The following is a 27,063-nucleotide window of genomic DNA, read 5'->3' on the forward strand; positions in this document are numbered from 1 at the left end:
TAAAGACAAACACATCTTTGCTTCCCTCTTCTTTAATATATTCTGCCAATAAACTGCCAGTGAAATTTCTTTTCAAACTGAAGTTATTTTATTCCTTTAATCTAGGACCATTCTTAATGTTCATGGTATATTGTGTTATTCAATTCTATGGTTCATGTAGACAAAAGCAAATTCTTCATTGACGCTAATTCAGTAAGGATTCAATAAATGTTACTGGTCAGCATAATAGATTCTCATAAACCAGTTCCAGATTCCGTCTGTCTTACTTTTTTTGTTTTGATTATGAACAGAAATAGTCTGTTCCCTTCATGATTGGGTTTGTTAATAAACAGCACTTTATGTACAATTTCCAGAGAATTTATATATTTAAAGACAGTATTTCTTAATGTTTATTACATTTACTAAATTAAACAACAATAATTTAGAATGTTCTTAACTTTGGGGAAATAATAAAAGAAGAAAGAAAAAAGGATAATAAATCAAGGACATTTTAACACACTGAGCTACATAAAATATTGGAATTGAACGGCCTCTCTTTAAAATGTCCCGTGAATTTATTTTTCTCAAGGCCACGTTCAGTAATTTTTTATGAACAAGAATCCAAAGTGAAGCAATTCTTACAGTATTCCACATAATAAAAGGTGGGAATGCCATGATTAAAAACAAGTCCGATTTTAATCTCGTGAACTTTGATGTTTTCCTTAAAAATCGCCTTAAGTAGCTTCAAAGTTCCAAAAATTTTCATTTTAAGAAACTCTTACATGCAGTATTAGTTCTCTTCATCAATTCCATCGATTATTGGTTACATTTTAATTTATTATTAAAATAGCCGAGAAGAGTCTTCCCACTATAGAGACATTGTATTGTTGTCGCTTGTAACAATGATCTGAATATCTAATAATTGTGCCTCTCTAAGAAACATAAAGAAATACAAAAAGATTCAACATGGCTCCAATTGGTCTGCTGTTAATCCAAATGTGCTGGAACATATGAGCTGAGGAGCTAAATTCTTTATCAGATCGTTTCATGAGAGATAATAAACAACCCAGACCCTGAACCATACCGGCCAAGTGGGTCCTGCATGTAGCCACTGATCGGTGCGTAATTATTTATTGACTGTTCAGCCTCTCCTGTGCACCTCGGTGGGTTTTGACAAGCTCTGCGCTCCTCTGTATTTGTGATTTCAGCAGGTCCTTGGCCTCGGGATCCCGATGATGGAGGAGATCTCTCTCCATATCAGGTGATCTGGCCAAACAAACTTCTGTGTCTCAGCACACATCTCATCCGTCCCGTTCAGTGGATCAAACACTGAACGTCAGTCAGGCCACAATATTTGCTGAGAGGTCAGGAGGTCTCAAGTACAAAAATATGTCTGAAAAAGACAGAGAATTTTTTTAATTTTTTTTATCAACAATACACACTTGAGATTATTAACAGTTTACTAGCAGATTAACCTGTTAGGGAGCCCTTTAGTAAAGGTCCACTCTATTTGCACCATGTCTGGGGTGCTGACATACTATACATGCTTGGTGCTTGGTAACTTCTTTCTTCTTGTCCTCCTTTCCTTTCATTTTGTTTTATTGCATTGTTTTTTCCTTTTTCCAGTTCTGATGATAGTCTGCCAGAACATCCTGTAACAGGTCCGAACCATTCAAAAATAATCTTTCATTAGTGTTTAATCTCCTAAAACTAAGTTTTTGTTGTTAGCTTTTTTTATCTATACAGGAAGCGAGTCCTCTTTACGGAGCCGACTGCGTTGATACTGCCGCCATATTTCTACAGTAACCCAGAATGGACAAACCAAAAAGTGGTTCTAGCAAGAGCCTTTTTGATTTTCACCGACCTGAAGGCCACCGTAGTTCTCAGACACGCTTGTGAAACTGTGTTAACCGCAGTCTAGGAAAGGGAGGACTGAGTGAAGAGGGTATTCAGTTGGGTGCAATCTGCAACCACGCCACTAGATGGCACCAAATAATGTACACTGTCCCTTTAAGTGCATGCGTGTTTGTGTTAGGTGTCCCGTCAACGTCACTTTCAGTCTACACGGAAGCTGCATTTGTGGTTGCTCGACGCAATTGTTACTCCTGTACGTTGACTTACTGCAGAGCTGTACCAACGTGCATATCGTATTCGCATTACTAAAGAAATTGGAAATGTGGGCGGACTTTAGAGGGTCTGAGCCAGGCGGATACAGGGACCCTCGTCAAGGACGGGGCCTCAAGATTAAAGCTGGAACCACCTTAAGGCCCTTATCATGTCTCTTGACTTTGTGCTTGGGTGAAATATATTCCAATATTATTAAAATGACCGCAAACCAGTTGACACACATTGAACATGGGGCTTTTTGTAGCCTATCGGGGTCTTAGGCTAACTTTAGTCAGTTTGTAATCAAGAACATCATTGAGCAAATGATACTGGTGGAGGGAGCAGTGTCAAAAAAAACACAGTCAAATTAAGGCAAATATAAATTTCTAAGCTCCACAGTAATGTATACTCATCTGTATTGGATCATCACTTGTCAAATCTGATCGAGGGTGAGCTCATAGATTCCCCCTGAAGAAAAGATGATCATCCGTTAGTTCAATCTGATAATCACTTGGAAGTGGAGCTTTTTGACAAATAAAGCACAGCTGTGTTCTCATCCTGGCTTGAATTTCACATTTATCTCTGTTTGCATTACATTGAGAAATGTGCTGGCCTCTAAACAAGTTCTGCATTGTGGTTTCTGTTTTTTTTGTTTCTCAGGGAACTTTAGGCTGCGATGCACTGAAAGAATTTAGATTAGATACACTTGGCGGAGACCGGGAAGGTGGCAGTTGATTAAATAATAACACATTTGTTTTAAAATGTTTTCACATCCGGTAATAAGAGTTTTGATGCATTGCTAAATGTTCCTCTTGACTAAAATATGATTTGATGGAGTTGAATAAATACAGAAAAGTGGTCCACATTTTTTAATTACTGTGTTACCTCACTATACATTTGAGTTTAGCTAAACTGGAATTTTTTACATCGACGAATGTAAAATTTAATTAAACCAATATGCAGAAGTTTGTTATGTCTGGTGCCAGAGGAACAGTGGCTTGTTAGACTTTTACCTGAATACCAGTCCAAAAAAATATATGTTTACGTGATGCAGATTTGTGACATGTGCTTTTTATTACAAATTCCACCTGTAAGTGAAGCTATAACAAGAACCTCTGGGAACTCCTCTTACATGAAAGATGGTATAGATTATAGAATGAACTAAAACTGGTCTTCAAAAGCGATTTTATTTGTGCATATTTTCTTATATACTATACTTTTTCATGGTTAAAAAATGTGGCCATGTGTATTTTATGCATCACAGCCTCAACTGTTTATTTATTTTGTCACAACAGAATCATTAGCTTTTTACCTTTTCTAGTGTTTACGGGCCTTAACCTTGCATTCTTTTAAATGGCCATCAGGGGGCGAAAAATAAGTTATAGACGTCTATGAGAAAATGACTCTTCTTCTCACTTGATTTATTCCCTCAGTAAACATTGTAAACACGAGTATGGTCTCAAACTCTATTTTTAAGTCTATTGATAACAACACGATTAATAAATGAGTCAAATACAATAAAACGATAAAACAGGTTATGCTTTAAGGCGTGGCTATTTGTGATTGACAGGCCACTACAACAGCGTTGTCCCGTCTGGGAGCCGTCCGTGGTTTCATGTTACAACTTAAACCCTTTCACACTGTGTTTTCAGTTCATTGGAACCTTTTTGGTCGCCTAAAAAAATTTTTTCAGCCTTCGGTTACACTTAACTCCCTACCAAGGTGGCAACGTCCAAAATACCAAACTCGAGGCTTCAAAACAGCCGTCTACAGACCAATGGGTGACATCCCGTCCATGTGTAGGTCCATTCATGTTCTACAGTGTGAGGTTGTTTCACAAGGCGTAGAGAACTATCAGACCCTTGATACGCTTGATGCAAAATGAGTCTTCAGAGGCAGTAACTCCATTTTAAAAAGTTACAAGATTCATTCTGTGCTCAACTTGGCACAACGGTCAAAAAGCGGTGTTGTCCGACTGATGACCCGCGACTGAGGGATGTTGGCTGTGACGTAGTCAGTAGCGTAGCTAAAGGAGCATTTCAAAAATGTTGTTGCCACATCATTAAACACATCTTATTAAGTCTAATATGGCTCTTACAGCAGTGCTTTAAGCTAAATGTTAACGTGCTCAGAATAACAATGGTACCATGCTGATGTAGAGCAGATTTAATGTTTACAATACTCATTATCTCACGTTGGGGAGCAGGCTTTGTCGATTTGAGCACAAATGACAGTTGAAGCAGGAGGAAATGAAACTGGTTTAAAAGATATTTGGTCATAAACAAAACAATTAGCAGTGAACTTCCCATTTGAAAAGCTTCTAAAAAAAAAAGAAAAGAAGGATAAAAATAGATGCAGCAGAATAAAGATTATTTCTTGTCAACAACCTGGTGCCTACATCAACCACAATGCGACTCAACAGCCGGCAGTTTGGTTGGGTTTTTGGATGAACCAGCAGCTTATTTAATGCTGCAGGAATGAGTCCTAAAACCCATAAATGAGTTGTTGAGCTGTAGCCAATGAGGAGAACTTATTTCTAAACCCAGATTTTCTTCCTTTTCAAGCTTGTAGTCTTCAAGGATGTCTGGTTATTTTAATATTTGAGATTATAAAAGACACTTTTTTTTTTTTTTAAATTAACCGACACTAGCCACTTCTCATTCAATAAAGGATCCACACGGTTACAGTTGCGTTTGTTTCTTGTGTTCTCCCGTGTGGAGTAAGCAGTTGCAGGAGAACATTTTTAGTTCAGAGGAGAAAAAAAAACATAAATCACCATCTTCAGTATCATAAATTTCCATTCGGCCCTTTGACTCCAGACAAACAACATATGCGCAGAGTCTTGACATTTTCCCCATAAATCTGTAAGTTCATCTATTGTGTTGCTGAAAGATTGTGTAAACACGGGTCACGAGGAGAGCACGCGTTATGCTTCATTGGCAAGCTGGAAAGTTTTCGGTTTTCTCTCTCTTCTGCTTTTTTTTTCTTCTTTTCTTCCTGAAACAAAAGGGCACACATTTGATAGCAGAAGAGAGAGATGTTGTGAATTTATTAATACTGCCGAACAATTTTAACATGTATTTACAATGCAACTATTAATCTTCACGAAGGAATCTCAATGCACTGAACGTGAAGAATCACAGAACGAGTAGACTGCGCCGACCACATCTTACCCACGTTTTTTTATCAGAACCATGTGGAGCGTCCTTTCTATCTTTTTTTTTTCATTTCTTTGACAAGTGTGTGGGATGATGTACGCCAGAGTCGTTGCTGTGGCTGATCCTGATGGAAATGAACACAGACGTGATGTGGGATAGCAGAGCTAGGAACAAGGATTTGAAGAGTGTAGAAACTGGCTCGTTGCCGGGTAGATTTCTTCCAGGCTCTTATCAAGTTTAATTCTTTTTATGTCTCCATCAACTGCGGAGTTTCATTCCAAAGCCATAAAGTACATTGGTTAAAGGGAAACAAAACTTCCATACCTCTTTAATATGTCAAACCCAATTTATATTATTTACAGTGGACCACAGCAATCGTGGGAAGTATTGGAAGGTGCTTAAATTTTCAATTTTCAGAGCCAATTTGAAGGTACTTGTACTTTGTTTGAGTATTTCCATTTTATGCTATTTTGTAATAATACAGCACTACATTTCAGATGTAATATATTGTACTTCTTCCTGCACTACAATGACACTATCGGTAAGCTTCTAGTTACTTTGCAGATTTTCGATACCAAATGTATGATGATGACCTTTTAAAGTGCGATTATAGTCGATTTAAAAACAGTTTATGAAATAGGTAACATTAACCAAACCGTGATCTGCTACAATTTTAAATGCATCACTAATAATAAAATAACAATATAATGCAAGGTAAGAAGCCATTCAGCATTACATGTATATTTTTCTTTTGACACATAAATAAAAAAAAGCCTTTTTCTTTTTTAAGCCATCCTAAGTGACTTTATCAGTCTGTCAGTTGGTCCACCACACACATTTGTGGATGGTTATGAGGGAATATCGCAACACCTATTGTGAGTTGTCTTTTGTCCAATACTTTGGTTTATCCCAAAATACCTGCATAAATAACATATTCCAAAATATTGTCTCTGCACGGCTTCGCTTTTCAGAGCCACCTTTTAAGCCTACAGGTGGTTTGATACTTCGCAACCCAATATGCTGCAACCAGACTCCTCATTCACACACACACACACACACACACACACCCACACACACACGTCGACAGGCCTGGAGCCCCTTGAAAGAGACCGGTGGGGAGAGGGAAGCTTTGTTGGTGGAGGGCAGGAGAAGGGAGGGTCAAACAGGCTTTGGCTGTATGAAGGAGCCTCAAGCATCACATTTGGGTCCAATCAAATCAGTTTTTTTGGCCACTACTATATAAAACAGATGGACCAGAAATAGGAAGAGTACAAATCTTTTGTATTTAAGCTGTTTGGAGTGAAGAAGTAACATTCTTTTTTCGCTTCAGGGGCGATTGCAGATTTCCTTTTTGATTCCTGAAAATATATATTTGTTCATGTTCCATACCGTGGCATTTCTTTCAAGTGATGTTTGGCGGTTTTCACTGTCAGCATTCGTTTGTAGTACTGAGTCGTGTTCCGGCCGTAGCTTGTGTGGCCTTCTGTTAACATATCTCAACCTTTGACCTGCTTGTAATATGAGGCCTAATAGATTTTAGAGTGCGAATGTCACCTTAAAAGAGTGTTTGCGGACATGCAAAGTTGTCCCACACCCACAAGTGACCTCTGACCCCTCAGGGAAGCAGCGGGGGATGAAGTGTGCACTGGAGGGTGGGGGGTTGTTTTAGCCACAAGGGTGAAGACCGGGCAGGTGCTCCCTACTGGGGCCTCCGCTCCCAGTATAAGAGGCCTGGTTCTCCTATGATGGATGGGTCTGGCTGAGATGCCAGGCCCCTTTGGGGCAGAGTCCACAGCAGGGGAGGCACCATCTGGGAACAGAATGTCAAGGCAGGCCCGAGAGGGGAGATTTATGCCCCAACCTCAGGTTCAAACGGCTGCGTCTGACAGAGCAGAGACGAGGTGGCAATGACAGCTTTCCTCCCTTCTAGTGCAAAAGGAGTCCATCCACTTTTTTTTGTCTGTGGGTGACATCGGAAGGATGGATGGGGTCAAACACATTTAGGGCCAAGTCTTTCCAATCTTCCCTCTTTTTCACTGTGTGTCCCTCAGTAGATTAACCTTTTTTAAACGGTGCAGGTAGTAACAAAGGACGCAGTGTCCGGCTCGCTGGTGGTGCTATAGGCGATGGCGTTACGTACGGAGCAAAGATAAACGTAGGTAATAAAAGTACAGACAGACTGAAAAAAGCAGACCGGAAACTTGTTTTTCCCCTCGGCCCACAGAAGAAGCAACACCCAAACCCTTTTTCTACCATCCTCCACTCACACTCGTATACTCAATGCAGCAGCAACAGCCTTGTGGAATATACACAGGTGGTGAGCAGCATGAGTTCATCCACTGACCAGTGAAATCCCCATCGGTGAGCTCAGGGTAACAAGAATCAGAGGCCCCGGCAGTTTTTTGACGGGCCTATTAGTGCCTCAGCTGCACAGGGAGGTTGGAAGGGAAAGGTATTAAACAATTAGGGCCATAGACACAGATGTGGGAGACAGGGGGAAAGGATTTGTGTGTGTGTGTGTGTGTGTGTGTGTGTGTGTGTGTGTGTGTGTGTGTGTGTGCAGGACTGTGAACAGTGTTCCATGTGGAGTTCATTTTGTCCCTTCATTTTGAGGATAATCTGCGTGTAGACGCACAAAGCATGTGTTCATTTCATCTATGTGGTTTACTGGCGTGTGTAAAGACTGTGTCTGTTTCTTACTTATATATATATACATACATACATATATATACACACACACACACAATATATATATATATATATTCCGTAGCTACAAACAGACCACTTCAAGCAGCACAGTGAACATACAGTTCTTAAGGGACAAGTATTCTTTTAATTGACCTTTTATTCCCTGTGTTTATGTATTTGTCTATTGAACCTACAGCAGTATTTATCTAAAAGTCAAATTCAAACAAAATCAAACGGTTAGGTTTTTATTATTTCTTATAAACAATGGGATTTTTTTGTTTTTTTGTTTTTTTAGCAGGGCAGCGGTAACAAAAGGTTTTCCTCAAGAACAAAAAAAGCCGTCGCTGCATCTTGACACTGAGAGAGTTTGGCACTTCCAGCTTGGCGTTAAAGAAAGTAAGAGCAGCCTTAAAACCCAGACATCACGCATGGAACGGATTAGAACAAATGTCCTATTTCAACTTGTGTACACTGAATGTGTCATCCGATACGGGCACACGTAACTTCTGGCAGTATGAGGCTCGGTTGGCACTTGATGGCTCCATATTACGCCATCACCATCATGATTTAACCGGCACTGTCAAGCTAAGATTGGCAAAGATTTAATTAGGCGGTAAAAGATTAGCGTGGCCATGTTTACGTTCCGGTCGTGTGGTGACGCGGTGCGCTGATGATGCTCTGAAACACTTTCCCAGAGCTTCTGTTTCATCCCGGAGCATTATGGAAGAGGTGGATTTTGTTGGAAAGGCCTGCGTTGAGGGGAAGCCATCGTTTAGTTAATGCGAGGCCAGTTTTTTTAAGTGTGTGCAGTGATGAGTTTAGGATAACTCCTCCCAGCAGGACTCTGCAGGTTTAATGCCCACTGCCTCCGGCGGCTTGTTCCATCTGCCATTAGACACACACACACACACCTGCCACATCCCTCTTCCTCCTCCTCCTCATCTCGGTGTCTCCTCTGTCAGCTCACTCGGTGTAATTGGTTGTTGAAGGCGGGTTGGGCTGCACAAAAACCCTCTCCGAGCGTCCGCGTCTCCTCGCCTTCCTCCCGTTTTCTTTTCCTCCCGTTGCACGTTTCTGCTGCTGATGAAAGCTCAGATATTTCTCCTGAGAGAGATACAAAAAAGAGATAAATAAAGAGATATCCTGGCTGTCGCTAAATTTCCCCTTGGGGATGAATAAAGTAATATTTTATCTTATAATACGGGTAGATTGTATTGTCATTTTTGTTATTTTAATGGAAATTTTTATAAAATGAGGTTTCTGAGTTTTCCACCACTGGAAGAGGCTAAAAACACATGGTTGTGAGGGAAAGGCGCTGCAGCACGTTACAATTTGTGATGAGTTCAAAAAAATATAGAAAACCACTACTACCGGTTTGAAACTTTCAAAATAAACAAACAAACCTACGGAAAGAAGTCATGTTTTTTTTTATCAGTAAATGTCGCTAAATTGCAAAGAATTTGACAGGTTTTGAAAATAATCCCACATTAAAAACCAGACTGACTCTATATTGGCATATACATGTTAACAGTTGTGTTTTATACGTGCTGAAATATTTCATGCATGTTTTGGTGGCTAAACGGAAATACTGTTCCCTCAGTTCAGGTTTGAAAAAAAGCTCCTCGATATTTCTGCGATCGACTATTTTCTTCTGACTAGTCTCGATTATTCGACCTCAGACTGATGGATGGACATTTTTTAAAAAGAACCAGCGCGATTTTTTTTTGGTGCGTTTTCATACATATTTTTTAGTTGGTTGCTAATTAGTTGCTAGCTAACGTCATGCCATTGTGTTAGCACCCACATTGAATAACTACACACAGGAGTTAGCGTAGTCTTTAGAAACATGACGGTGGAGCGGCTTGCTGCAGCATTCCTTTAGGATTGAACGACAGCATTAACGAAACGTTATCCATCTTCATGATGAACACTTGTTGACTGGCGACAAAAAAGAAACTCATTTAAAAAAATAGGATCACGGTTCCCGTCAAGAATCGAACCGCCGATCATGTAATACCATTGACCCAAGAGTGACATCTGAACTTCCACTGAGCTATAGAGAGAATGCAGGTATTTTTTAGTATAGTCATGTTAAGATTTACATTACTAGATAAATCACTTATGCTGCGTTCACACCAGCAGCATAATTGTCATCATCAATAACTGCGTTTCCTTCTGTCACATCGACCTTAATGCACGTAGCGGGTGTTTCAGGCTTTAGCTCTACTGTCTGTCTGCTGTCAACTGTTACTTATTTCCACTGTAAATGAATCTTATACGGTACGTGAAATCATTTGCTCATCACCATTTTTTTTTTAAGGGTTTGGGAACAAGCGGTTATACAAAATAAATAAAGCAAACGTTTACATTTCAGTATGTATTGGAACTGATGAGGTGATCATCCTGCAGCTCGGGGTTTATTTGCCTGACGAGCATAATTATTCACACACACACAACGTAATGACGCTACTGTTAGGCAGCGCTAACGCGAGTCCACTGAGCAATCATAAAGGGCTCGGTGAGTCCCTCTGACTGTATTTAGGGTGTTTCCCTATCCAGCATGTGGGGTTTTAATGTTGCCTCCTTCTTGTGAAAGCAACAGGAAGGCAGCGATGACATGTTTGTGGGTCCATTAGGCGATACTTACCGTTTCGTAGTTGGCACTCTTAACAAAAGCACTTACCTCTACGGAGGAGAAAAGATGTCTATTTGGGGAAATAAGCTATGACATAAAGTCATAAGTGCCAGACAGTATATGATGGAAAAGATGAGGTACAAAGTAGTTAAAAAGTTTGTTTAAGGCTGATGCAGGTTATTACTACAGCCGACTGCGCTGATGACAAATACAAGCAGCACATTTAGGCTAAAGTAGCTTATGCTGGGGAAATTATTTAAGAAGTAACAGTATATGGACATTTTTTGTCTGCTTCCATTGGAATCCATTGCAAAAGACCTCATGAGTTATAGCGTAGTCATTTGGCTCTGGGTAAAATTACTCTTAACTACATTTGTTTAAGTAGAATTGAGTTATTAGTCTTACTTGTATTACGCTGAGAGGAACTCAAATATTTTACAGTGTCAGGGGGAAAAAAAGTTAGTGATGAATTTAATTATTCCCTTTGAGATCAGTTTCTTTTTGTGCTCCACTGGTTTCTGGATGGAGATAGATGTGTTTTAATGGTTTTGTCCCATTCTTGAAACTGAAGAAAAACCAACTGCAAGTCAAATCTGGTTTCATGGTGCGGCGGGTTTGAAGTTTCGTGAGCGCGGAGGTTGTCCAGAGTTTGGTCTTGAACTCGTGTGAAGTCTGTTTTTGTTCAGGTTGTCACGCTCTCTTCTCAGCTGTGTACCTCCAAACTAAATGTGTCCTCGTTGTGGCGTCACAACTGTGAATGAATACCAAACCTTTATTTACACTTGAGCCCGTGTCTGGTATTCCGGGGGTCGCTGTGGGTCACTCGCTTTAACCCGCTGCCACGATCGCTAAAATTAAGAGGGGTGTTTTTTTTCTTTTCTAGTTTTTTTCTAACCACCAAATTCTTCTGATGAGGGTTTGTGAGATTATATTTCACAACATAAACTGTCAAAAAGGCAAATGATCCATGAGTTGTAATTTGTTCTTGTCATGGAGAACTTGTCTTTGCAGGAAGTAAATTATTTAGAAAGAAAGTTGACTTTAAATGTGTTTAAGGATCAAATCATTTGTCTTTCCAATTTTTTCCAATAAACATGTAAATTGTTAAAACAAACTATTGTATATTTAATCATGAATGAGATCAAAAAGAACAAAACGGACAATTAAAATGAACAGCCAATAAATCATCACATTTTTAAAGAAGTGCATGTCAGTAAACCAACTCAAACTCAAGGTCCAACACCACAATACTATTTGTTTTTAAAGAGCAACGTTGCAGATTGATATCCAGGACCCTCATTTATCAAAATTACCAAAAACCCTTCAAAATGACCCTTGAGAATGCTCTAAAAAGCCAATTTAGAAACAGAAGAATAACAAACATTTACGAAGCTTCCACTTACAGTGAAATGTAGAGTCATTTTCTACACTACATATAATACATGTGTATTATGTAATACATGTATAATACATATGCAGTACATATATGCTCAGAGCAGGAAAAGCCTCTCACAGACAATAAGGACTCCAGAAGATTCTACAAAAATGTTCATATCAACATTAGCAAGTCATATGTTTAATCAACAACATTTGGCAAGGCAAACGTAGCGGCTAAAACCAGCCAATTTTTTATAATTCGTATCACTTCAGCTAACATATTATTCACAACCAATGATATATTTTACAACCACTCCAACACGTGTCCCAAGGGTTTGTGATCACCTCTAAGCGGAGACCAAGCGACGTCTCCTTTGAGAGGAATGTGCGAAGGTGGCAGGGGGGCCGGACCGCGGGGTGCCCCGCGCCGTATGGGGTGATCAGGTACGGGTCATTCGGAAAAAAACACTTCAGTGACGGCAGAGCTGCTTGTACTTTTGTCTAAGTTGTAAAATATCCCCCGAGAGCCCTTCACAGTGTGAGTCTTCCAGCTTGGGTTTCGGTCAGGGGTCAAAGAGCAGGGCCCTACAGAAGGATCTGCTTGTCACGCTGATCCATGGACACCCTGCAGGCGTAAACCCTCCCGGCTCACTGCTGGGTTTTATGGTACAAACACGTTTTTGGACTCGTGACAATCCTTAAAATACTGAGCTTTTGTTCGTACTAATTATCTGTATGGTGGTCATCACAAGCCAATAGAATATTTAGTTTGACATTTCGGGAAATGCATTTATTCGCTTTTTCCCCCCCACCCGAGTGTCACTAAGCACATTATATTTACAAAGAAACGAACGACGAGTAACTTCCAGAAGTCTTTTCACTTCAGGTTAGTCTGGCACATAAACGCAACTTGTAGCTTGTACACTTTGTTTTTTGAATGATTTTTATTTTTTTTAAACAAGCTATAATACTTTGATGAATTAATTAGTGAGCTTTAGAGATGCTGCCAGGCAGATTGCGTTACCTTTTGTTTCCAGTATTTATGCTAAGCTAAGCTAACAGCTGGTGGTTTATACTTATCACACATCAATCTTCCAGTGATGGAATGTAACTAAGTATATTTGCTCACTTAAGTACAATTTTGGATGTATTTGTACTTTACTTGAGCATTTTTATTTTATGCTATTTTACTCTTGAACTAAGCCAATATTGTACTTTTTACTCACACACATTTACTTGATAATTTAAATTACTCGTCACAATGCAAATTCAGATTATGGATACCAAATACATACATATATATATATATATATATATATATATATATGTGTGTATTTACCTACCCAGTAGTAGCCGAAAGAAAGCATTTACAATTAGCTCCACCTTTAGCAGCTGCAACATTCTTGATGCTTACACATCAATGCATCACTAATATCTTCCTTTACATATATTATTCTGAAATAGGGCGTAATGAGAACTTTAGCTTTTGGCACTTTAAAGGTGCTTCATTAAAAAGTGAGTATATATAGTGAGTAATATAACAGCAAACAAATATTTGCTCTGTAAAGGGATAGAGTTATATAACGTGAGCAGAGAATGAAGTGACTGTCCCTCGGTGTCTGTTGCTATCCGAGTTTCTCTTTGCTTTGTTTACGTCGCCGGGCCGGACGTCCGTGCATTTTAGTGCATGTCTCTCTGTTTCGGCTGCAGCGACTACCCTATTTCAATACTGCGATAACAGAGAATACATCTCTTCACATGTGTGTCCACTGCTACGTACAGTGCCCACGTCTCTAATATCCATGTGGTTATCCCAAAGTGTGGTGGAGTCGCCTACGTGTCCCACAGCTGCTCTGAAGCCCCATATTGAGTCAATTAGACCTGTACAATAGGAACATCAATTACGCCAAGCAGGCACAATCTATATGTCTCTGGAGCTCTAATGAGATTAATTCCTCTTGGATGGGATACATTCTTTCCCAAATGTCAATGCAGAAGGAGTGATTGAAGTTAACAACCTCATTAGTGCACTTCAAGACAATGTTCAGCGCTGTATGGTTGATTCGTTGGCAGTCAAGGGGCAGTGGAAGATGAAGACTGGTGGGCCTAACTGTGAAGGCTTTTTATTATTTTATTATTCTGGGCTAATAAATAAACCCTATTATCCATATTGATGTAATGATGCCATCTGGCATTATTCTGCATTTTACTTAAGAAGCCATAACTATCTTTCAATGCTCTCCGACTTTTCCAGCCCGTCAATTCCTTATATCATTTCAAGACATTTATCTTTCAAAATGTAGTTAATTTTTTAAAGGAGGCTCAGTAATTTCCTAAAGCAGCTGGTAACTGAAGTTTTCAGTCCACATTACTCAAACAGGATTAAATAATGCATTTCTTGGGGACTATTTTCATCTGCGGATGAATACACATTTGGTGCACTAGCGCGTTTACGGCAGCCGGACGTTGTATGTGGGATTGATTAAAAAAAAAACTTAAATGTCCATATTCTTGGCATTGAAGGAGTACTTTCACGGATGATTTTGAATAGTTTTTTGTTCAAGAATGGAGGTCTACAGTACGACACAGAGGAATCGGCTTTGACCAGACAGACACTCGTAAGTTCATTGTCGGTTTTGGATTTGTTGACGCCTGAAAAATACAGACTATCACCAGACGTATCTTTTAATCTGTTATTATCAGATGTAATTTAGTCCAAATCACACGCTCCGGTTTGGAGCTGCCTGTCGGTATAAAAATGGATCTATGGAATCTAAAAAGAAACAGAGATGGTTTGGTTTACATTAGAGCCCCGGTGGCTTTGATGCTCCTCACACTGAGTCTTAATAAATTGATTCCTCAAAACATTCCCAGTGGGGTTTGGCTTTCTTTTGAACCTGCACCATATATCTTCTGATTGCTTTTGACAGTATAGTGTAGACTTTGATTCTTTATTTATTTATTAAATGAAAGAAAAGGGTAAAGGGTTAATGGTAGTGGAGGGGAAAGACAAAGAACGAAGGGGCAACAGATGGACCACTCGGTCCGACAAGCTGCGTCTCATTTTCACACAGAGTTGTAATGGAAACCCGCTGTGGTGCCTTTAAGCACAGGTCCAGGATCAGCTTACCTCTATCCCGGGTCCCTAACTGTCTGTGAAAGCGTATCCTTAATGAAGACTGGATGCTATCTGTGTTTGGAGATATATAAAGTCTTAAGCTTGGTCAGGCTTTATCCGATCCAAGCTGCAGTCCATTTCCATGATCCGTCGTCTTTGTTTCTTGTAATCATAAAAAGACGAGCTGGCGTATCCAGAGGATGTCTCACTCCGACTACTTTAGCACAAATGTTTTGAATATATATATATAACGCCTCGATGCATGTGCCGTAAAAGTTTGCATACCCAGCTCAAGAGTGTGTTTGCAGCTGATCACATTTAGTAGCCCAAGGTTAGCATGTGACCTGCCACACCACAGTTTAGCCAGCTGACCCCGCTGCTCAGCTAAAGGGAGTCCAGTTGCAGGTTAATGGGGGGGGGCTCGAGCCCTTAAATGGCCGTATAAGGGTTTCTACAGAGACCTGAATAGAATTAACACACTTTAAAGGAAAGGGGATAAGAGGGGGAGAGTTGCCCTATAAAAACAAGTTAAACCTCTGACACAGACAGAAGTCCCTCCTCTTTTGCTCTCGGGCCGCATTCAGAACCCTCTCATTCATTTGTTTCTGGTGCTGCAGCGGGGAAATCATTGTGACAAATGATAATTGCCACCCCGTCAACTTTTGCAGAATGACATCATTCCGTCTGAGAGTATTGTAAACCGCCGTGCGGTGTTTTGGCATCTAACAATCCTTCAAGCTCATGGATCTGTCGCTCAAACTGCACTTCCTGGATCGTATTTCACGTCTCGCTGGTACCTGAAGCAATACAACCCCCCACCGATGCATGCAGCCCCATGTTTTCTTTCGCTCTGAATGCCAGCTCGATCCTGATGAGCTCGGAAGACGTTTTCTCTTTAAAAGAAGCTATACACGACCGGTAGTTTTTCATCACTGCGCGTATCGTAAATGAGTGGACAGATGCAGAGGTGCACACTCACTCACTCACTCACTCAATCGTTGCATGATCCTCCCGGTGAAGATAATTTGTCAAATGCTGGAATTAAGTATTGAAGCCGTATTGTAACCGTCACCAGTCACAACATGCACACTAACCTCTCCAGTTTCTGGGTGTGAGCAATATATATATTAACGACCAACGTCAACGGACGAGATCATGAGACAGTATGATGCTTCAGGCTCCTTTTGTGAGGGAGTCAGGGAACACACAGCGTACATTGACAAAACAATCCAACACCTCATTTAAGGGTGCAGCACTTTATTCATTAAACACTATTTCTACACGCCAGCTTCACGATCTTTCTTTAAATACGTTGTTTTTTTCTTACAGGAAAGAAAGAGAAGTGGGGCCTCTCTCCAAAAATGATCGTCTTTGTTCAGTTCTGCAAAGAAAAGAAATGTGGCACACCTAGAGCTATAAACTCTAATCACAGGTTTAATTCAGGCGGAAATAAACTACAACTGTGTTTTCTATTCACGTACTTCTCCCCGCCACTTAAAACGAGTGACTCCTTTTTGTGAATGACTGAACCAACAGCTGAGCTGCTTCGGAGAGACCGGCGACACACAGGCATCAACATGTGAGGCTGCTTCTCACACCAGATGAGATTCAGTGTAGATGAATGCTAATCAAAGCATATTACTTCTGGAAAACAGATTGACCATTTTGTTGTTGAATGTATACCGTTTTGTTTTATCGGGCCCATGCGGCAGACGTCTCAATGACACGCGTCTCTGAATGTGTGTAAAGTAAAATCAACAATATCTGAATGTCTAGAAACCACAAGGGGGGTAAGTGGGAAAATATGTTTCTGTAATTTGGGTGAACTGACCCTTTTAGCAAGAAATTCCACACGCATCACATGCGAGATGTAAGTGTTCACTGGTTTTCGGAGCAACGGGGTCAGGCCTGAGAAGAACCACACCGCTGTCTGCGGACCAGACTGTAGCTCAAGGGGGTCTGAGAGCCGGATGGGAGCCAGAGCCTCAGCTTTGGTTTCACCCCTGGGTGTGCTGAGTGGAGGTCTGCTTCTCACACCACGGGCAAACAATATTTCACCGTGTGGTATGAACCTGCAGACCTGCCCAGAGGTCTTCACTGCTGAACCCCCTCTAATGATGGAAAATGAACGCTCCGCTGAACTCAGCTAAATACCCCCTCTGACAACATCTCCCAACTATTTACAGCACGGGGCTAAAAAACAGCACGGTGAAGGGGGGATCACTCGGGATATATATCGCTGTTGATTTGGGGCGTAATGAGGGAAAACCTGTCAGACACGATTTGTTGTGTTTTCCATGAAGGGGCGGGAGATGAAATAGAAAGGGGGCAATTGTTTCAGAAGAAGAAGGAAAAAAAACACCATGAAATCAAAAAAAATAATACCTGTGAGACCCAGAGGAGCAACACGGAAGAATTTGAGGCCTTTTTCTTCTTCTTCTTCTTCTTCTTCTTCTTCTTCTTCTTCTTCTTCTTCTTCTTCTTCTTCTTCTTCTTCTTCTTCTTCTCCTCCTCCTCCTCCTCCTCCTCCTCCTCCAGGACTCTGGAGACACATTTATCTCCAGGTTCACCTGATATGAGGAAACCAAGTGCTGAATGGAGAACCGGTCTTTACGCACAGCATGCAGACTCCTCCCAGACTCGCCTGGAAGAAAACCTTTCGGAACAGTAGCTGCTGGCCACTGACGGAGACTCCATCCACGCGGACTGATGCTCAGCAACCCCGACTAAGCGTTTACAAATTTTTTTTGCAGGTTTTTACGCGCACACACAATGAGGGCCTTTATTTCCACCGTGACAGTGTTGTGGGTCATGACAATACCTTGCATTGAAGCTATCCACGGATTGTACAATTTCGGACAGCACGAGTTATTCTACAAAAAGAACAACTGCAAGCCGATTCCGGCAAATCTCCTCCTGTGCAACGACATCGAGTACACGGAGATGCGCCTCCCGAACCTGCTCGGGCACGAAACCATGAACGAGGTCCTGCAGCAGGCTTCGTCTTGGATCCCGCTGGTCCAGAAGCAGTGCCACCCCGACACGAGGAAGTTCCTCTGCTCCCTTTTCGCTCCCGTGTGCCTTGACGACCTGGACGAGCCCATCCAGCCGTGCCGGTCTCTGTGCGAGAGCGTCAAGGAGGGCTGCGCGCCCGTGATGTCCGCGTTCGGCTTCCCTTGGCCGAAGATGTTGGACTGCGACCGTTTCCCACTCGACAATGACCTGTGCATACCTCCTGCAGGCATCGACAGCTTTGTGCCAGTCACCAAAGAAGGTACGGTTCCGAGAAACTGAGTTTTAGGAGCAAATTGCCCCCCAGTGTGCGTAAACGCTTAATTAATATCGTCCATGTATTGCCCCATCTTCCACTGTGGTCACATCTGGATGTGTGTGTCCTACACTTATTTAGCTCATTTCCGGTTAACATGTGGTAGATGATATCATGTTCACCTGATTTAACTTCTCTTTTTAGTGCCCAGGGTGTGTGATGCTTGCAAGGAAACGGATGAAAATGACAACGAAATTGTCGACAACTTGTGTAAGAATGACTTTGGTAAGTACAGCCACCTCTTTTATTAGTTCAAGGTGACGCGCTCAGGGGCCCCAAGAGGTCACGGGTGGAGGTTGGAGGAAGTTACAGGAAAACTTCATTGTTAAATGTGTTTTATTCATTAAAAAAGTGCAAAAAAAGAATGAGTATTCCCCTATTCACTTTTTATTTGACCTATGACATGCATTGTAGCACTAAAACATGAATAGGCCTTCTCATCCTGCTTCAATTTTGACAAAAAAAGATGATCTTTTATACAGATTTTGTTAAAGCAAATCCCTTATTTTCTCCCCGGCTTTGCATCCAGCTCTGAAGATCAAAGTCAAAGAGATCTCCTACATCAACGGGGACACCAAGATAGTGCCGGAGAACAAGAGCAAGACCATTTACAAGCTGAACGGCGTGACGGAGCGTGACCTCAGGAAGACGGTGCTGTGGCTGAAGGACGGCCTGCAGTGCATCTGCGAGGAGATGAACGACATCCACGCTGCCTACCTGGTCATGGGCCAGAAGATGGACGGCCATCTGGTCATCACCTCGCTGAAGCGCTGGCAGAAGGGACAGCGAGAGTTTAAGAGGATTTCCCGCAGCATCCGCAAGCTGCAGTGCTAGGAAGTGAGGAGGGAGAGGGGGAGGGGGAGAGGGGGGTGGACTGCATGTGTCCCCCGTTGAAGAAAAGGTTTAGTTGATCTCTTTCCAATTATCCAGTTGTCACATAAGTTGCAATTGTGGTTCATAGATTCCCATCTAGATTCCAGCAAAGAGGTTTCTTTGATCCACTTCCAAAACATAAGCAATATAAAGCATATGTGCCGGCAAAAAAAACTACAATTATTTTGGATTTTCACGTTCTGAAAGGTGCGACGCCAATACACTCAAGCTACATTCACCATTGAGGCCACGCTATTCATATTATTTTAAGTGTCCATGTATTTTAAGTAGGGCACACATTTCACATCTGGTACAGGTACAGATGCGGTGTAGGAAAATTGTAGTAATATGAGATTTTTGTTTTCATCCATTGATTGTTAATCAGTGAGTAGTGAGCGCCCCCCAGTGGCCAGTATTAAAAGTGATGCGTCTTCTCCTGGGGAGCTGCCTCATTAATTGCACTCAGCTGGCCTCCCAGGTGTAAAGGATCACTGTTTACACGGTTAGAGTGAAACTAGCAGAGTTTTGAATACAAGATTAAAAAAAAAAAACATTGACTCCATAAAATGCATTGGCAGATCTTATTATTAAATCCCGACTGGGTGGTGATTTTAAGACATTTTCCTTTTCACCTCTGGTATTCCCCGGGTTTTCTTTTCTGCTTCTGAATAATAACCTAAAAATGTACTTTTTTATTTTTCATGAGGGGCTTCCTCAAACAAGGTGACATCATCGGCAGTTGTTTTGTTTAGGATTATTAAAAACTCCCAAAAGGAACAAATGACGTCACCAGGGTCTAAGGCCTTACATTTTTTTTAAACAACTATGAGTTTTAAAATCTTCCTAAATCAAACTATTTTCTCACACAGTTCTTCATAAGTAATTACTGATTTCATATTGTGTGGTGCATATTAATTGAAGCTGTGATGCCAGTGTGCGTAGTGTGATGTTCAAAGACAAACATGTTAGTGTTTTTGTATTCCTACCGTTTTCTCAAGCAAAAAATGAGAGATAGCTGGCTATATTCTCTTCCTGTTCAACATTTTAATACTCTCGGTAATCTTTTTATACTTGAGTCACTGCATATACTTTTCTTCCACAGTATGATAAAAACTAATATTTTTCTACTCCAATATTTCAGTTAAACGTGTATGTTGAGTTTCGGTTTGATGAGTTCTTTTGGTATTATTAGAGGATGAATATCTGAGTTTTGGTTGGTAGCGTTGATTTAATGAGCACTAACTTGTTAGGCGCCTGTAATCAAGTGGCCCTGCGTGCGTGTGTGTGCAATGTAAAAAAAAGTATGTTTGAAAGTATCACTGTGTAAATATCAAATACTGACTTTTATTCTTGTATAGTTTCCAGCTATTAAAAGCTGCCAACATCATGTTTTGAAGTGGCTCATTTTATTGTTGTACGTGTGTGGCAGGAAATCAATATACTCACGAATAAAAAAAATTAACACAAAAAAATGAATCGTGGCCACAGTTTTAATAATGAAAATAAACCTAGAGTGTATAATGTTGATGAAACACTGCCATCTAGTGGAAGTCATTGGTCAAATCTGGTCCTGGTAATAATTGAATGCAAATGTGGCATTTGGTGTATTTATATATTTATTTCTCTCACTGTGAATCTGAAAGAGGCTTTTAAAATATTACAGGTACTTCTTTTTGTGGAAGGAAATGCCAAAAGGCCCATCTTTTGTATTTACCCGTATACATTCTGGAAAACTTCCCCTCATTCTTTTAGATCTCCAAATGAATCTGCTTATTTATTTGCTACTTTGTCTCAAGTTATTGCTGATGTTATTTTTTATTATATTTGTTAACCTTATTTTGGCAGGTGCCATATAAAATCTTTCAATTATTATTATCATGATTGACTATTCATATATCTGTTCTGTAAATGTATGCGAATTAGCACATATTTCATAAGTTATAGTCTCATTTGCATATTCAAACAATTTCCGATTAAAAAATAAATAAATTGTCTTCATGAAAGTGATCCATTGGGCAAGTTTTACCGAAGATACTCTCTCTCTTTCTCTTTCTCTCTATCTGGTTTCACACACTTCACACACCTTGATTCTGGTGGCTCTGCCAATTGTCACATGACTGCCATGTGACCTCAATGACTCACCTCTGGAGCCCTCGTGACATTATTGTATGATTCACCCAGAAATACCTGGGAGTCCCCACCGGCCAGCAGAGCTGACGAGGCCTCTTGGAAGAATGCTGGAGGTCTCATAGATACTGGGGGGAAAGAAGTGGCCCGGGAGTTACTGTCAGACTGGCCCACTCAATACACGGCGCGTTGCCCACTCAATGCATCGCACGTATCAACCAAAAGTACCCATACACGTAACATTATGTTGGATGATTACAAAGAAATTAGATCATATATGTTTTTTTAAAAATAACATTTGGATCCACCAATTTGCCTGGATGGACACATGGAATAACACGATCCTGGCTATTGATAGGTATAGTTTGCTAGATGAATATGCTTAACTCTGGGCTCGTGTCAGATGGTTATACGTATAACTACAGAGCCTTAAGGAATGAACGTCAGCAGAGAAAGACCACGCAATAAAGAAACTGCAATCAGAGGGGAGAATTAGTATGAACTATATTGAAGAAAAGAACAGAACGGAACATACGATGGGGTGTGAACATCAGTGGTATCAGTAGTGTTGCATGCTGGGTGTGTGATTGTGTGATTGTGTGTGTGTGTGTAGGGGTGTATAAGAACAGGTCTAATGTGTCAGACTTCAGCCTGGAGAAATAATCAAAACCCTGACCTTCACTTTCTGTGTCATCTTGGCCTTGACTATGTCACTGTCATCTTCAGCCTACATGAATGGTAAGTAGGGATTATTATGTTAGTATGTTAAACCATTGACACAACACTATCAGCAAACAAGGTAGTATTTAGTATTAGTACCCCAGGTGAAAAAAAAGTACACTTAAGTACATTAAATGTAAGTGTACTAAATATACTTTTTTGTACTTAACTTTCCACTATTGGTTAGTACACTCCAAGTGTATTAGATAAGTATACTTTAAATCCATGTGTTAAATCGAAATATGTTTGTACTTTAATATACTAAGTGTACTTCGTTGTACTAAAATGGCACACACTGAAGTTGTACTTAAATACATGCAAGTATACCTTTCTGTACTGTGTGGCCCTGGGTCTTATCTTGGCTCTGGGGCCCATGAATCATTAATCTAGGTAACATATCAAGTAGACAGCGGTTTCATTTTGACCTGATGAAGATGCGGTGGTTGTGTGGTCCAGAGTCCAACCCTGACGAGATATTAAGTTCGGCTCATTTATGGGTGTGAATATATATATATATATATATATATATATATATATATATATATATATATATATATATATATATATATATATTTTCTGCCACTTTCTACCTCTGCTCCACTTCACGAGTGCAATATTGTTCTTTGCACTTCACTTTATTAAATATTTCTCATTATACCAAACTCCAGGCTCCACCTCGACTAGCTACAATATTAATCCACTTGATCATACACATTCAAACCAGCGGTGTAACTTGTAAGCCCCTTACAATATTGATGGTGAGAATAATACATTATTGTATTGGTATATTTGTAGCGGAAATGATGCTTTTCCCAATATTTAAAAAAGGAAGAAATATATGGAAATGCCCCCGTGGGACTATCGGGAACCGATGGTAATCATAAATATGAATCAGCTCCAACACAACGACACACACCGGCGTGTCCGCAACTGCGCAACCCCAGTCCGTTTAGAATAATTACTACGGGAAGCGAGCGCAATTATGATGCCTTCAAAATAGTGGGAGAAATCAACACCTACCGATGTGACGTTTGTGGGGCGGAATGCGTAGAAACCCTGTAAACTACAGTTGGGAACATTTTAACGCTGTTTGAAATAGTACCGTTTGTGTTTCCAGTCCAAAATATTAGCTCGTACTTTTAGGGGGACTTAATATATATATATATATATATATATATATATATATATATATATATATATATATAAATATATAGATATAGATATATGTGTTGGAAGCTATATTGTAGATTTTTTTTTTCGGGTGGGAGGGAGGGAAAATGTTTTAAAGTTCACATTCTTTTGCAAAAATCAAACGTAGGAAACTTAAACGGTTTACTCGTTCAGCTTGGGATTGTTGAATAAGTACACAAGTTTACGACTGTCATGAAGGCAGCACCACTAATTATTTATTTCTTCTTCTTTTTCTTTTTCCAGCCGTTTAGTGCCAACCTAATTTACAACTTCTTTTAGCTCCTATTCCAGATCCAGTTTGTGTGCGTGTGTGCGTGTGCGTGTGTGTGTCTCTTTGTTTTCGGTGAGTCTTTGAGAGCAGGCAGGGCTCAGTTTGACGAAGCTCGAAAAAGTCCGCGGGGAAGTTCCCTAGGAAATCCCCCTCGACGGTGCGGGGATATTATTGTGCGTCGAGGCGTCGACACAACCGACCTGCTCCGGTCCGCTTCTAGAGTCGCAGGGCTTTGTCGCCAGAGGTTGTCAAATGCTGGATTACTAAAAAGAAGAAGAAGAAGAAAAAAAAAAAAAGAAGCGAACCCCGTCTGTCAAATCTACGAAAAGCCACCCCAAAAAAAAAAAACGATGGACCACGTCGGTTCAAACTCGAACGACGTGAAGCTGCGCAGCTGCAGCACGCTGACGACTCTGTACCACGAGACGCTGCAGGAGCTCGAGCTGCTGAACAAACAGGTTCACGTGAAGGACAACATCATTGCGGATTTAAAAGCGAGGCTGGGCCGATACGAGAGGATCTGCATGGCCGTCGGGGACAACGAGTCCGTGGTCGTGGGGCCGTCCAAGTCTCTGCTGGAGAGCCTGTGCAAAGAGATCTGCAAGCTGAAGCAGAAGAGGAAGGACGGGGAGTTCAAGGCGTCGCGACAGACGGAGGTACGCAAACAAAAACATTATCATTAATAATATAAATAAAGTTTTGATAAATGCTTTTGAGGCGATGTTCGGTGCTTTTTGAGTGTTTTGTAGTCAGTGGAGCCTAAAATGGAGAAAAGTTAGTACAATGACAGGTCTGGTTTTTAATGTAGATGCACATAAAGTCTCTTAATAAGCTAATAAGCTTTAAAATCATATTTGTTATTATATTTCTGTTTTCAAGTGTAGACTTTTGTGTTGTTGTATTGTTTGAAACTATTTACTTAAAAAGCGGTTGAAACTTCCTCCTAAAATACAAGTAGACTTGTGATTTGAAAGAAAATCAACCAGAACCAATATTGCTGACAATGATCAAGACCGATTTTATTTAATTCTTTTTTCTTTTTTTTTTTTTTGTAATAAATAAATATGTCAAAAGATGACCCATTAAGAACCGATGTGGCCGTGCAATTAATCCCTCCGGGGCCTTTTTCCTCCCCAGGAGATCCAGAGGCTGACCGTGCAGCTCCAAGAGAAGGAGCTGGAGCTGGAGAGAGTCAGGTGTCAGCCGGACCACGAGAAGGACCGGGAGGTCCACCGGCTGCGGGCGGACCTGGAGGAGCAGGAGCGGGCCGAGGCCACCCGGGCCGTGCTCTGCACCTCCCTGGCGGAGGAGGCTGACCAGCTGCGCAGCCAGCTTGGCGTGACGGTGAAGGTGTGCCAGGAGCTGCTGGCCAGGCTGGAGACGGATAAGAAAGGAGGAGGAGGAGGAGGAGGAGGAGTGGAGGAGGATGTGGCTCAGCAGCAAAACTCTAAGGAGGTGTGTGTGTGTGTGTGTGTTTGTATGAACCTTTGTCTGTGTTGAAAAAAGGCCTTTATTGACTTGTGCATTAGCTCTGTTCTAACCTTGTTCACCATTTTCTCGACAGATGATGGAGTCCTCTGACATGAGTGGCATGAACGCCCAAATCTGTCAACTCCAAGAAGAGAATCAACAGCTAAAGCAGCGAGTGGCATATGTAAGTCTTCACCTGTAGAACATATAGTTCAAGGACTAAACTTAAACATTTATACGTGATATTAACGTATAAATATATTAAACTTCCTTCTTTTTAGGTCCAACGTCTGAATTGTCAGTGGCAGAAGTATGACTCCAGCAGGGAGGACTACATCCACGGTTTATGTCAGAGGCTAAAGGAGACCTCTGGGCCGGGCTTGGTGCCGGGGCTCGGCTCGATAAGCACCGGTTTGCTTCAACAGGAGATTTCCCGACTCAACGACTTACTCGAGGAGAAGATGAGCGAGTGTGCGCGGCTGAGTGAAGAAGTGGAGGAGACGAGGAGGCACTACAAAGAGCGCATCCAGACTCTGGAGCAGCAGGTCTGTGCCACATTGCGTTCTCTCTACACATCTGTGCATATTGCGCTACGTCGAATCAGGCAAACGGCTCTTTAGGCGTATGATGTGTCTTTTGAAAAAAAATTGACTAAAATTTCTTTCTGTCCCTCCCATCAGGTCCTCATCTACGCAGATGACTTTAAGTCCGAGCGTGCCGACCGGGAGCGAGCACAGGGCCAGATCCAAGACTTGAAGGAGCAGATTTATCAGTTGAAACAGCAGCTACACAAAAAGGTGAGACGACGGCCCTCAAAACAAACTTGCGCGTATTGCACATCTCGTGTCGCCTCGTGCCATCGTTACAGTGTCTGTACCTAATCGACCTTCAGCAGGGAGCGAGCAGAGAGAGCAGAGAAGTGGTTCCCATGTGCCGCGTGCACATCGGGCACAGGATCACCTCGAGGCGACACAAGGACTCTTCAGAGCCTCTGTTGAGGACCACGGCTGAGCTGCAGCAACAGCCCGCCGTCGCCGCCATAGCAACAGCAGCAGCAGCAGCCACGCCGAGCCCCGCGTGGAGCGAACGGCCGGACCTGTCAGAGCTCCAGTGTCCGCGATGCCTCGCCACGTTCAGCGACACGGACGCCGCAGAGTACCTGAACCATTGTGAAGAGTGTGCGAGAATATAAACGGAGCAGCGCCTCCATTTTTCTTTTTCTTTTCTTTGGGGTGCGGGAAAAGACACTTTTCACTTGCTGACAGTAATCGAACACTGAACGGCAGCACTACACGGCAAAAAAACCTGAGTGGAATTTCCGATTCGGAGAGACTTGACTACGGATGAAATGACTGACTTGAGACGTTTGTTCATCGCGGAGCGCAAAAACTGCACGACCCAAAGTTCCCCCGTCGCAAGAGAAATGAGTCGATGAGGCTTTTTAAAGTCTGCACGGTGAGCAGAGTCCGGTTCTGAGTGTTCCCCTGTGGCAGTGCAGGAGATTACTGTGCTGGGAAAGTGGATGTCAAAGCAATATATCAAATATTATATACCTCAATGTGTCAAATTACCTGTTTGCACTTTCTTGACATTTTAGCCAAAAACAGAATCGTAGAATCGTACGATTTAAGACATTCATGACTCATAAGCTTCTTATTTTGGATCATGTGGTGCTATTATTTTTTTTTTATTTTTAAATTTGTATTGAACTTTACATATTCTGTCCTGTAAATTATATATTCTTAAGAGATTTTAAAATATATTAACTATATTAATATTTATTCATGTTGCATAAATATTTGGAAAAGGCTTTTGATGCCTTTTGACCACCAAAGCCATGAAATATTTGTTTCCTGGTATAATGTATACATTAAATACATGTTTTATCCATTTGTTTTTTGTAACAGCCTATGTAAAGATTGCATCCTAACTGACAATAATATACAGATTTTTGGAGATCCTATGCCTGTTTCTCTTGAGCTGGCACATTATTTTTGTAATAAAATACTGTTTACCTGCACT

At 41.2% G+C, this 27,063-nt stretch overlaps 2 protein-coding genes and 1 long non-coding RNA gene across 6 annotated transcripts; 2 read left to right on the forward strand and 1 right to left on the reverse strand.

The window, feature by feature from the left end:
* Nucleotides 1-449: 449 nt before the first annotated feature.
* On the reverse strand, nt 450-17,528 carry LOC117732020. The gene is made up of 3 exons (XR_004609568.1): nt 17,447-17,528; nt 8,843-9,035; nt 450-2,553 (listed from the first exon to the last, which is right to left on the reverse strand). It is a non-coding gene; the product is annotated as an uncharacterized LOC117732020 (long non-coding RNA).
* Nucleotides 17,529-17,604: 76 nt separating this feature from the next.
* On the forward strand, nt 17,605-20,649 carry sfrp2 (secreted frizzled-related protein 2). Its single transcript, XM_034534615.1, has 3 exons — nt 17,605-18,335; nt 18,534-18,614; nt 18,919-20,649. Exons 1-3 carry the CDS (start codon nt 17,834-17,836, stop codon nt 19,221-19,223), a joined length of 888 nt encoding a protein of 295 aa, XP_034390506.1. The 5' UTR covers nt 17,605-17,833; the 3' UTR covers nt 19,224-20,649.
* A 1,301-nt stretch (nt 20,650-21,950) lies between these two features.
* tnip2 (TNFAIP3 interacting protein 2) lies at nt 21,951-27,061 on the forward strand. Of its 4 annotated transcripts, none has more exons than XM_034534587.1 (7): nt 21,951-22,127; nt 23,580-24,227; nt 24,709-25,026; nt 25,136-25,225; nt 25,323-25,586; nt 25,722-25,838; nt 25,937-27,061. In XM_034534587.1, the coding sequence occupies exons 1-7, from the start codon at nt 22,125-22,127 to the stop codon at nt 26,231-26,233; spliced, it is 1,737 nt and encodes a 578-aa protein (XP_034390478.1). In that variant the 5' UTR covers nt 21,951-22,124; the 3' UTR covers nt 26,234-27,061. The 4 variants fall into 4 exon arrangements, with proteins under 4 accessions (XP_034390478.1, XP_034390494.1, XP_034390470.1 ...); XM_034534603.1 differs by having other exon boundaries at nt 21,955-22,127; nt 23,544-24,227; nt 25,934-27,061; XM_034534579.1 differs by having other exon boundaries at nt 21,955-22,127; nt 25,934-27,061.
* The last annotated feature ends 2 nt before the right edge of the window (nt 27,062-27,063 follow it).

The sequence above is a fragment of the Cyclopterus lumpus genome, chromosome 1 (assembly GCF_009769545.1).
Source record: "Cyclopterus lumpus isolate fCycLum1 chromosome 1, fCycLum1.pri, whole genome shotgun sequence".
NCBI lineage: Eukaryota > Metazoa > Chordata > Actinopteri > Perciformes > Cyclopteridae > Cyclopterus > Cyclopterus lumpus.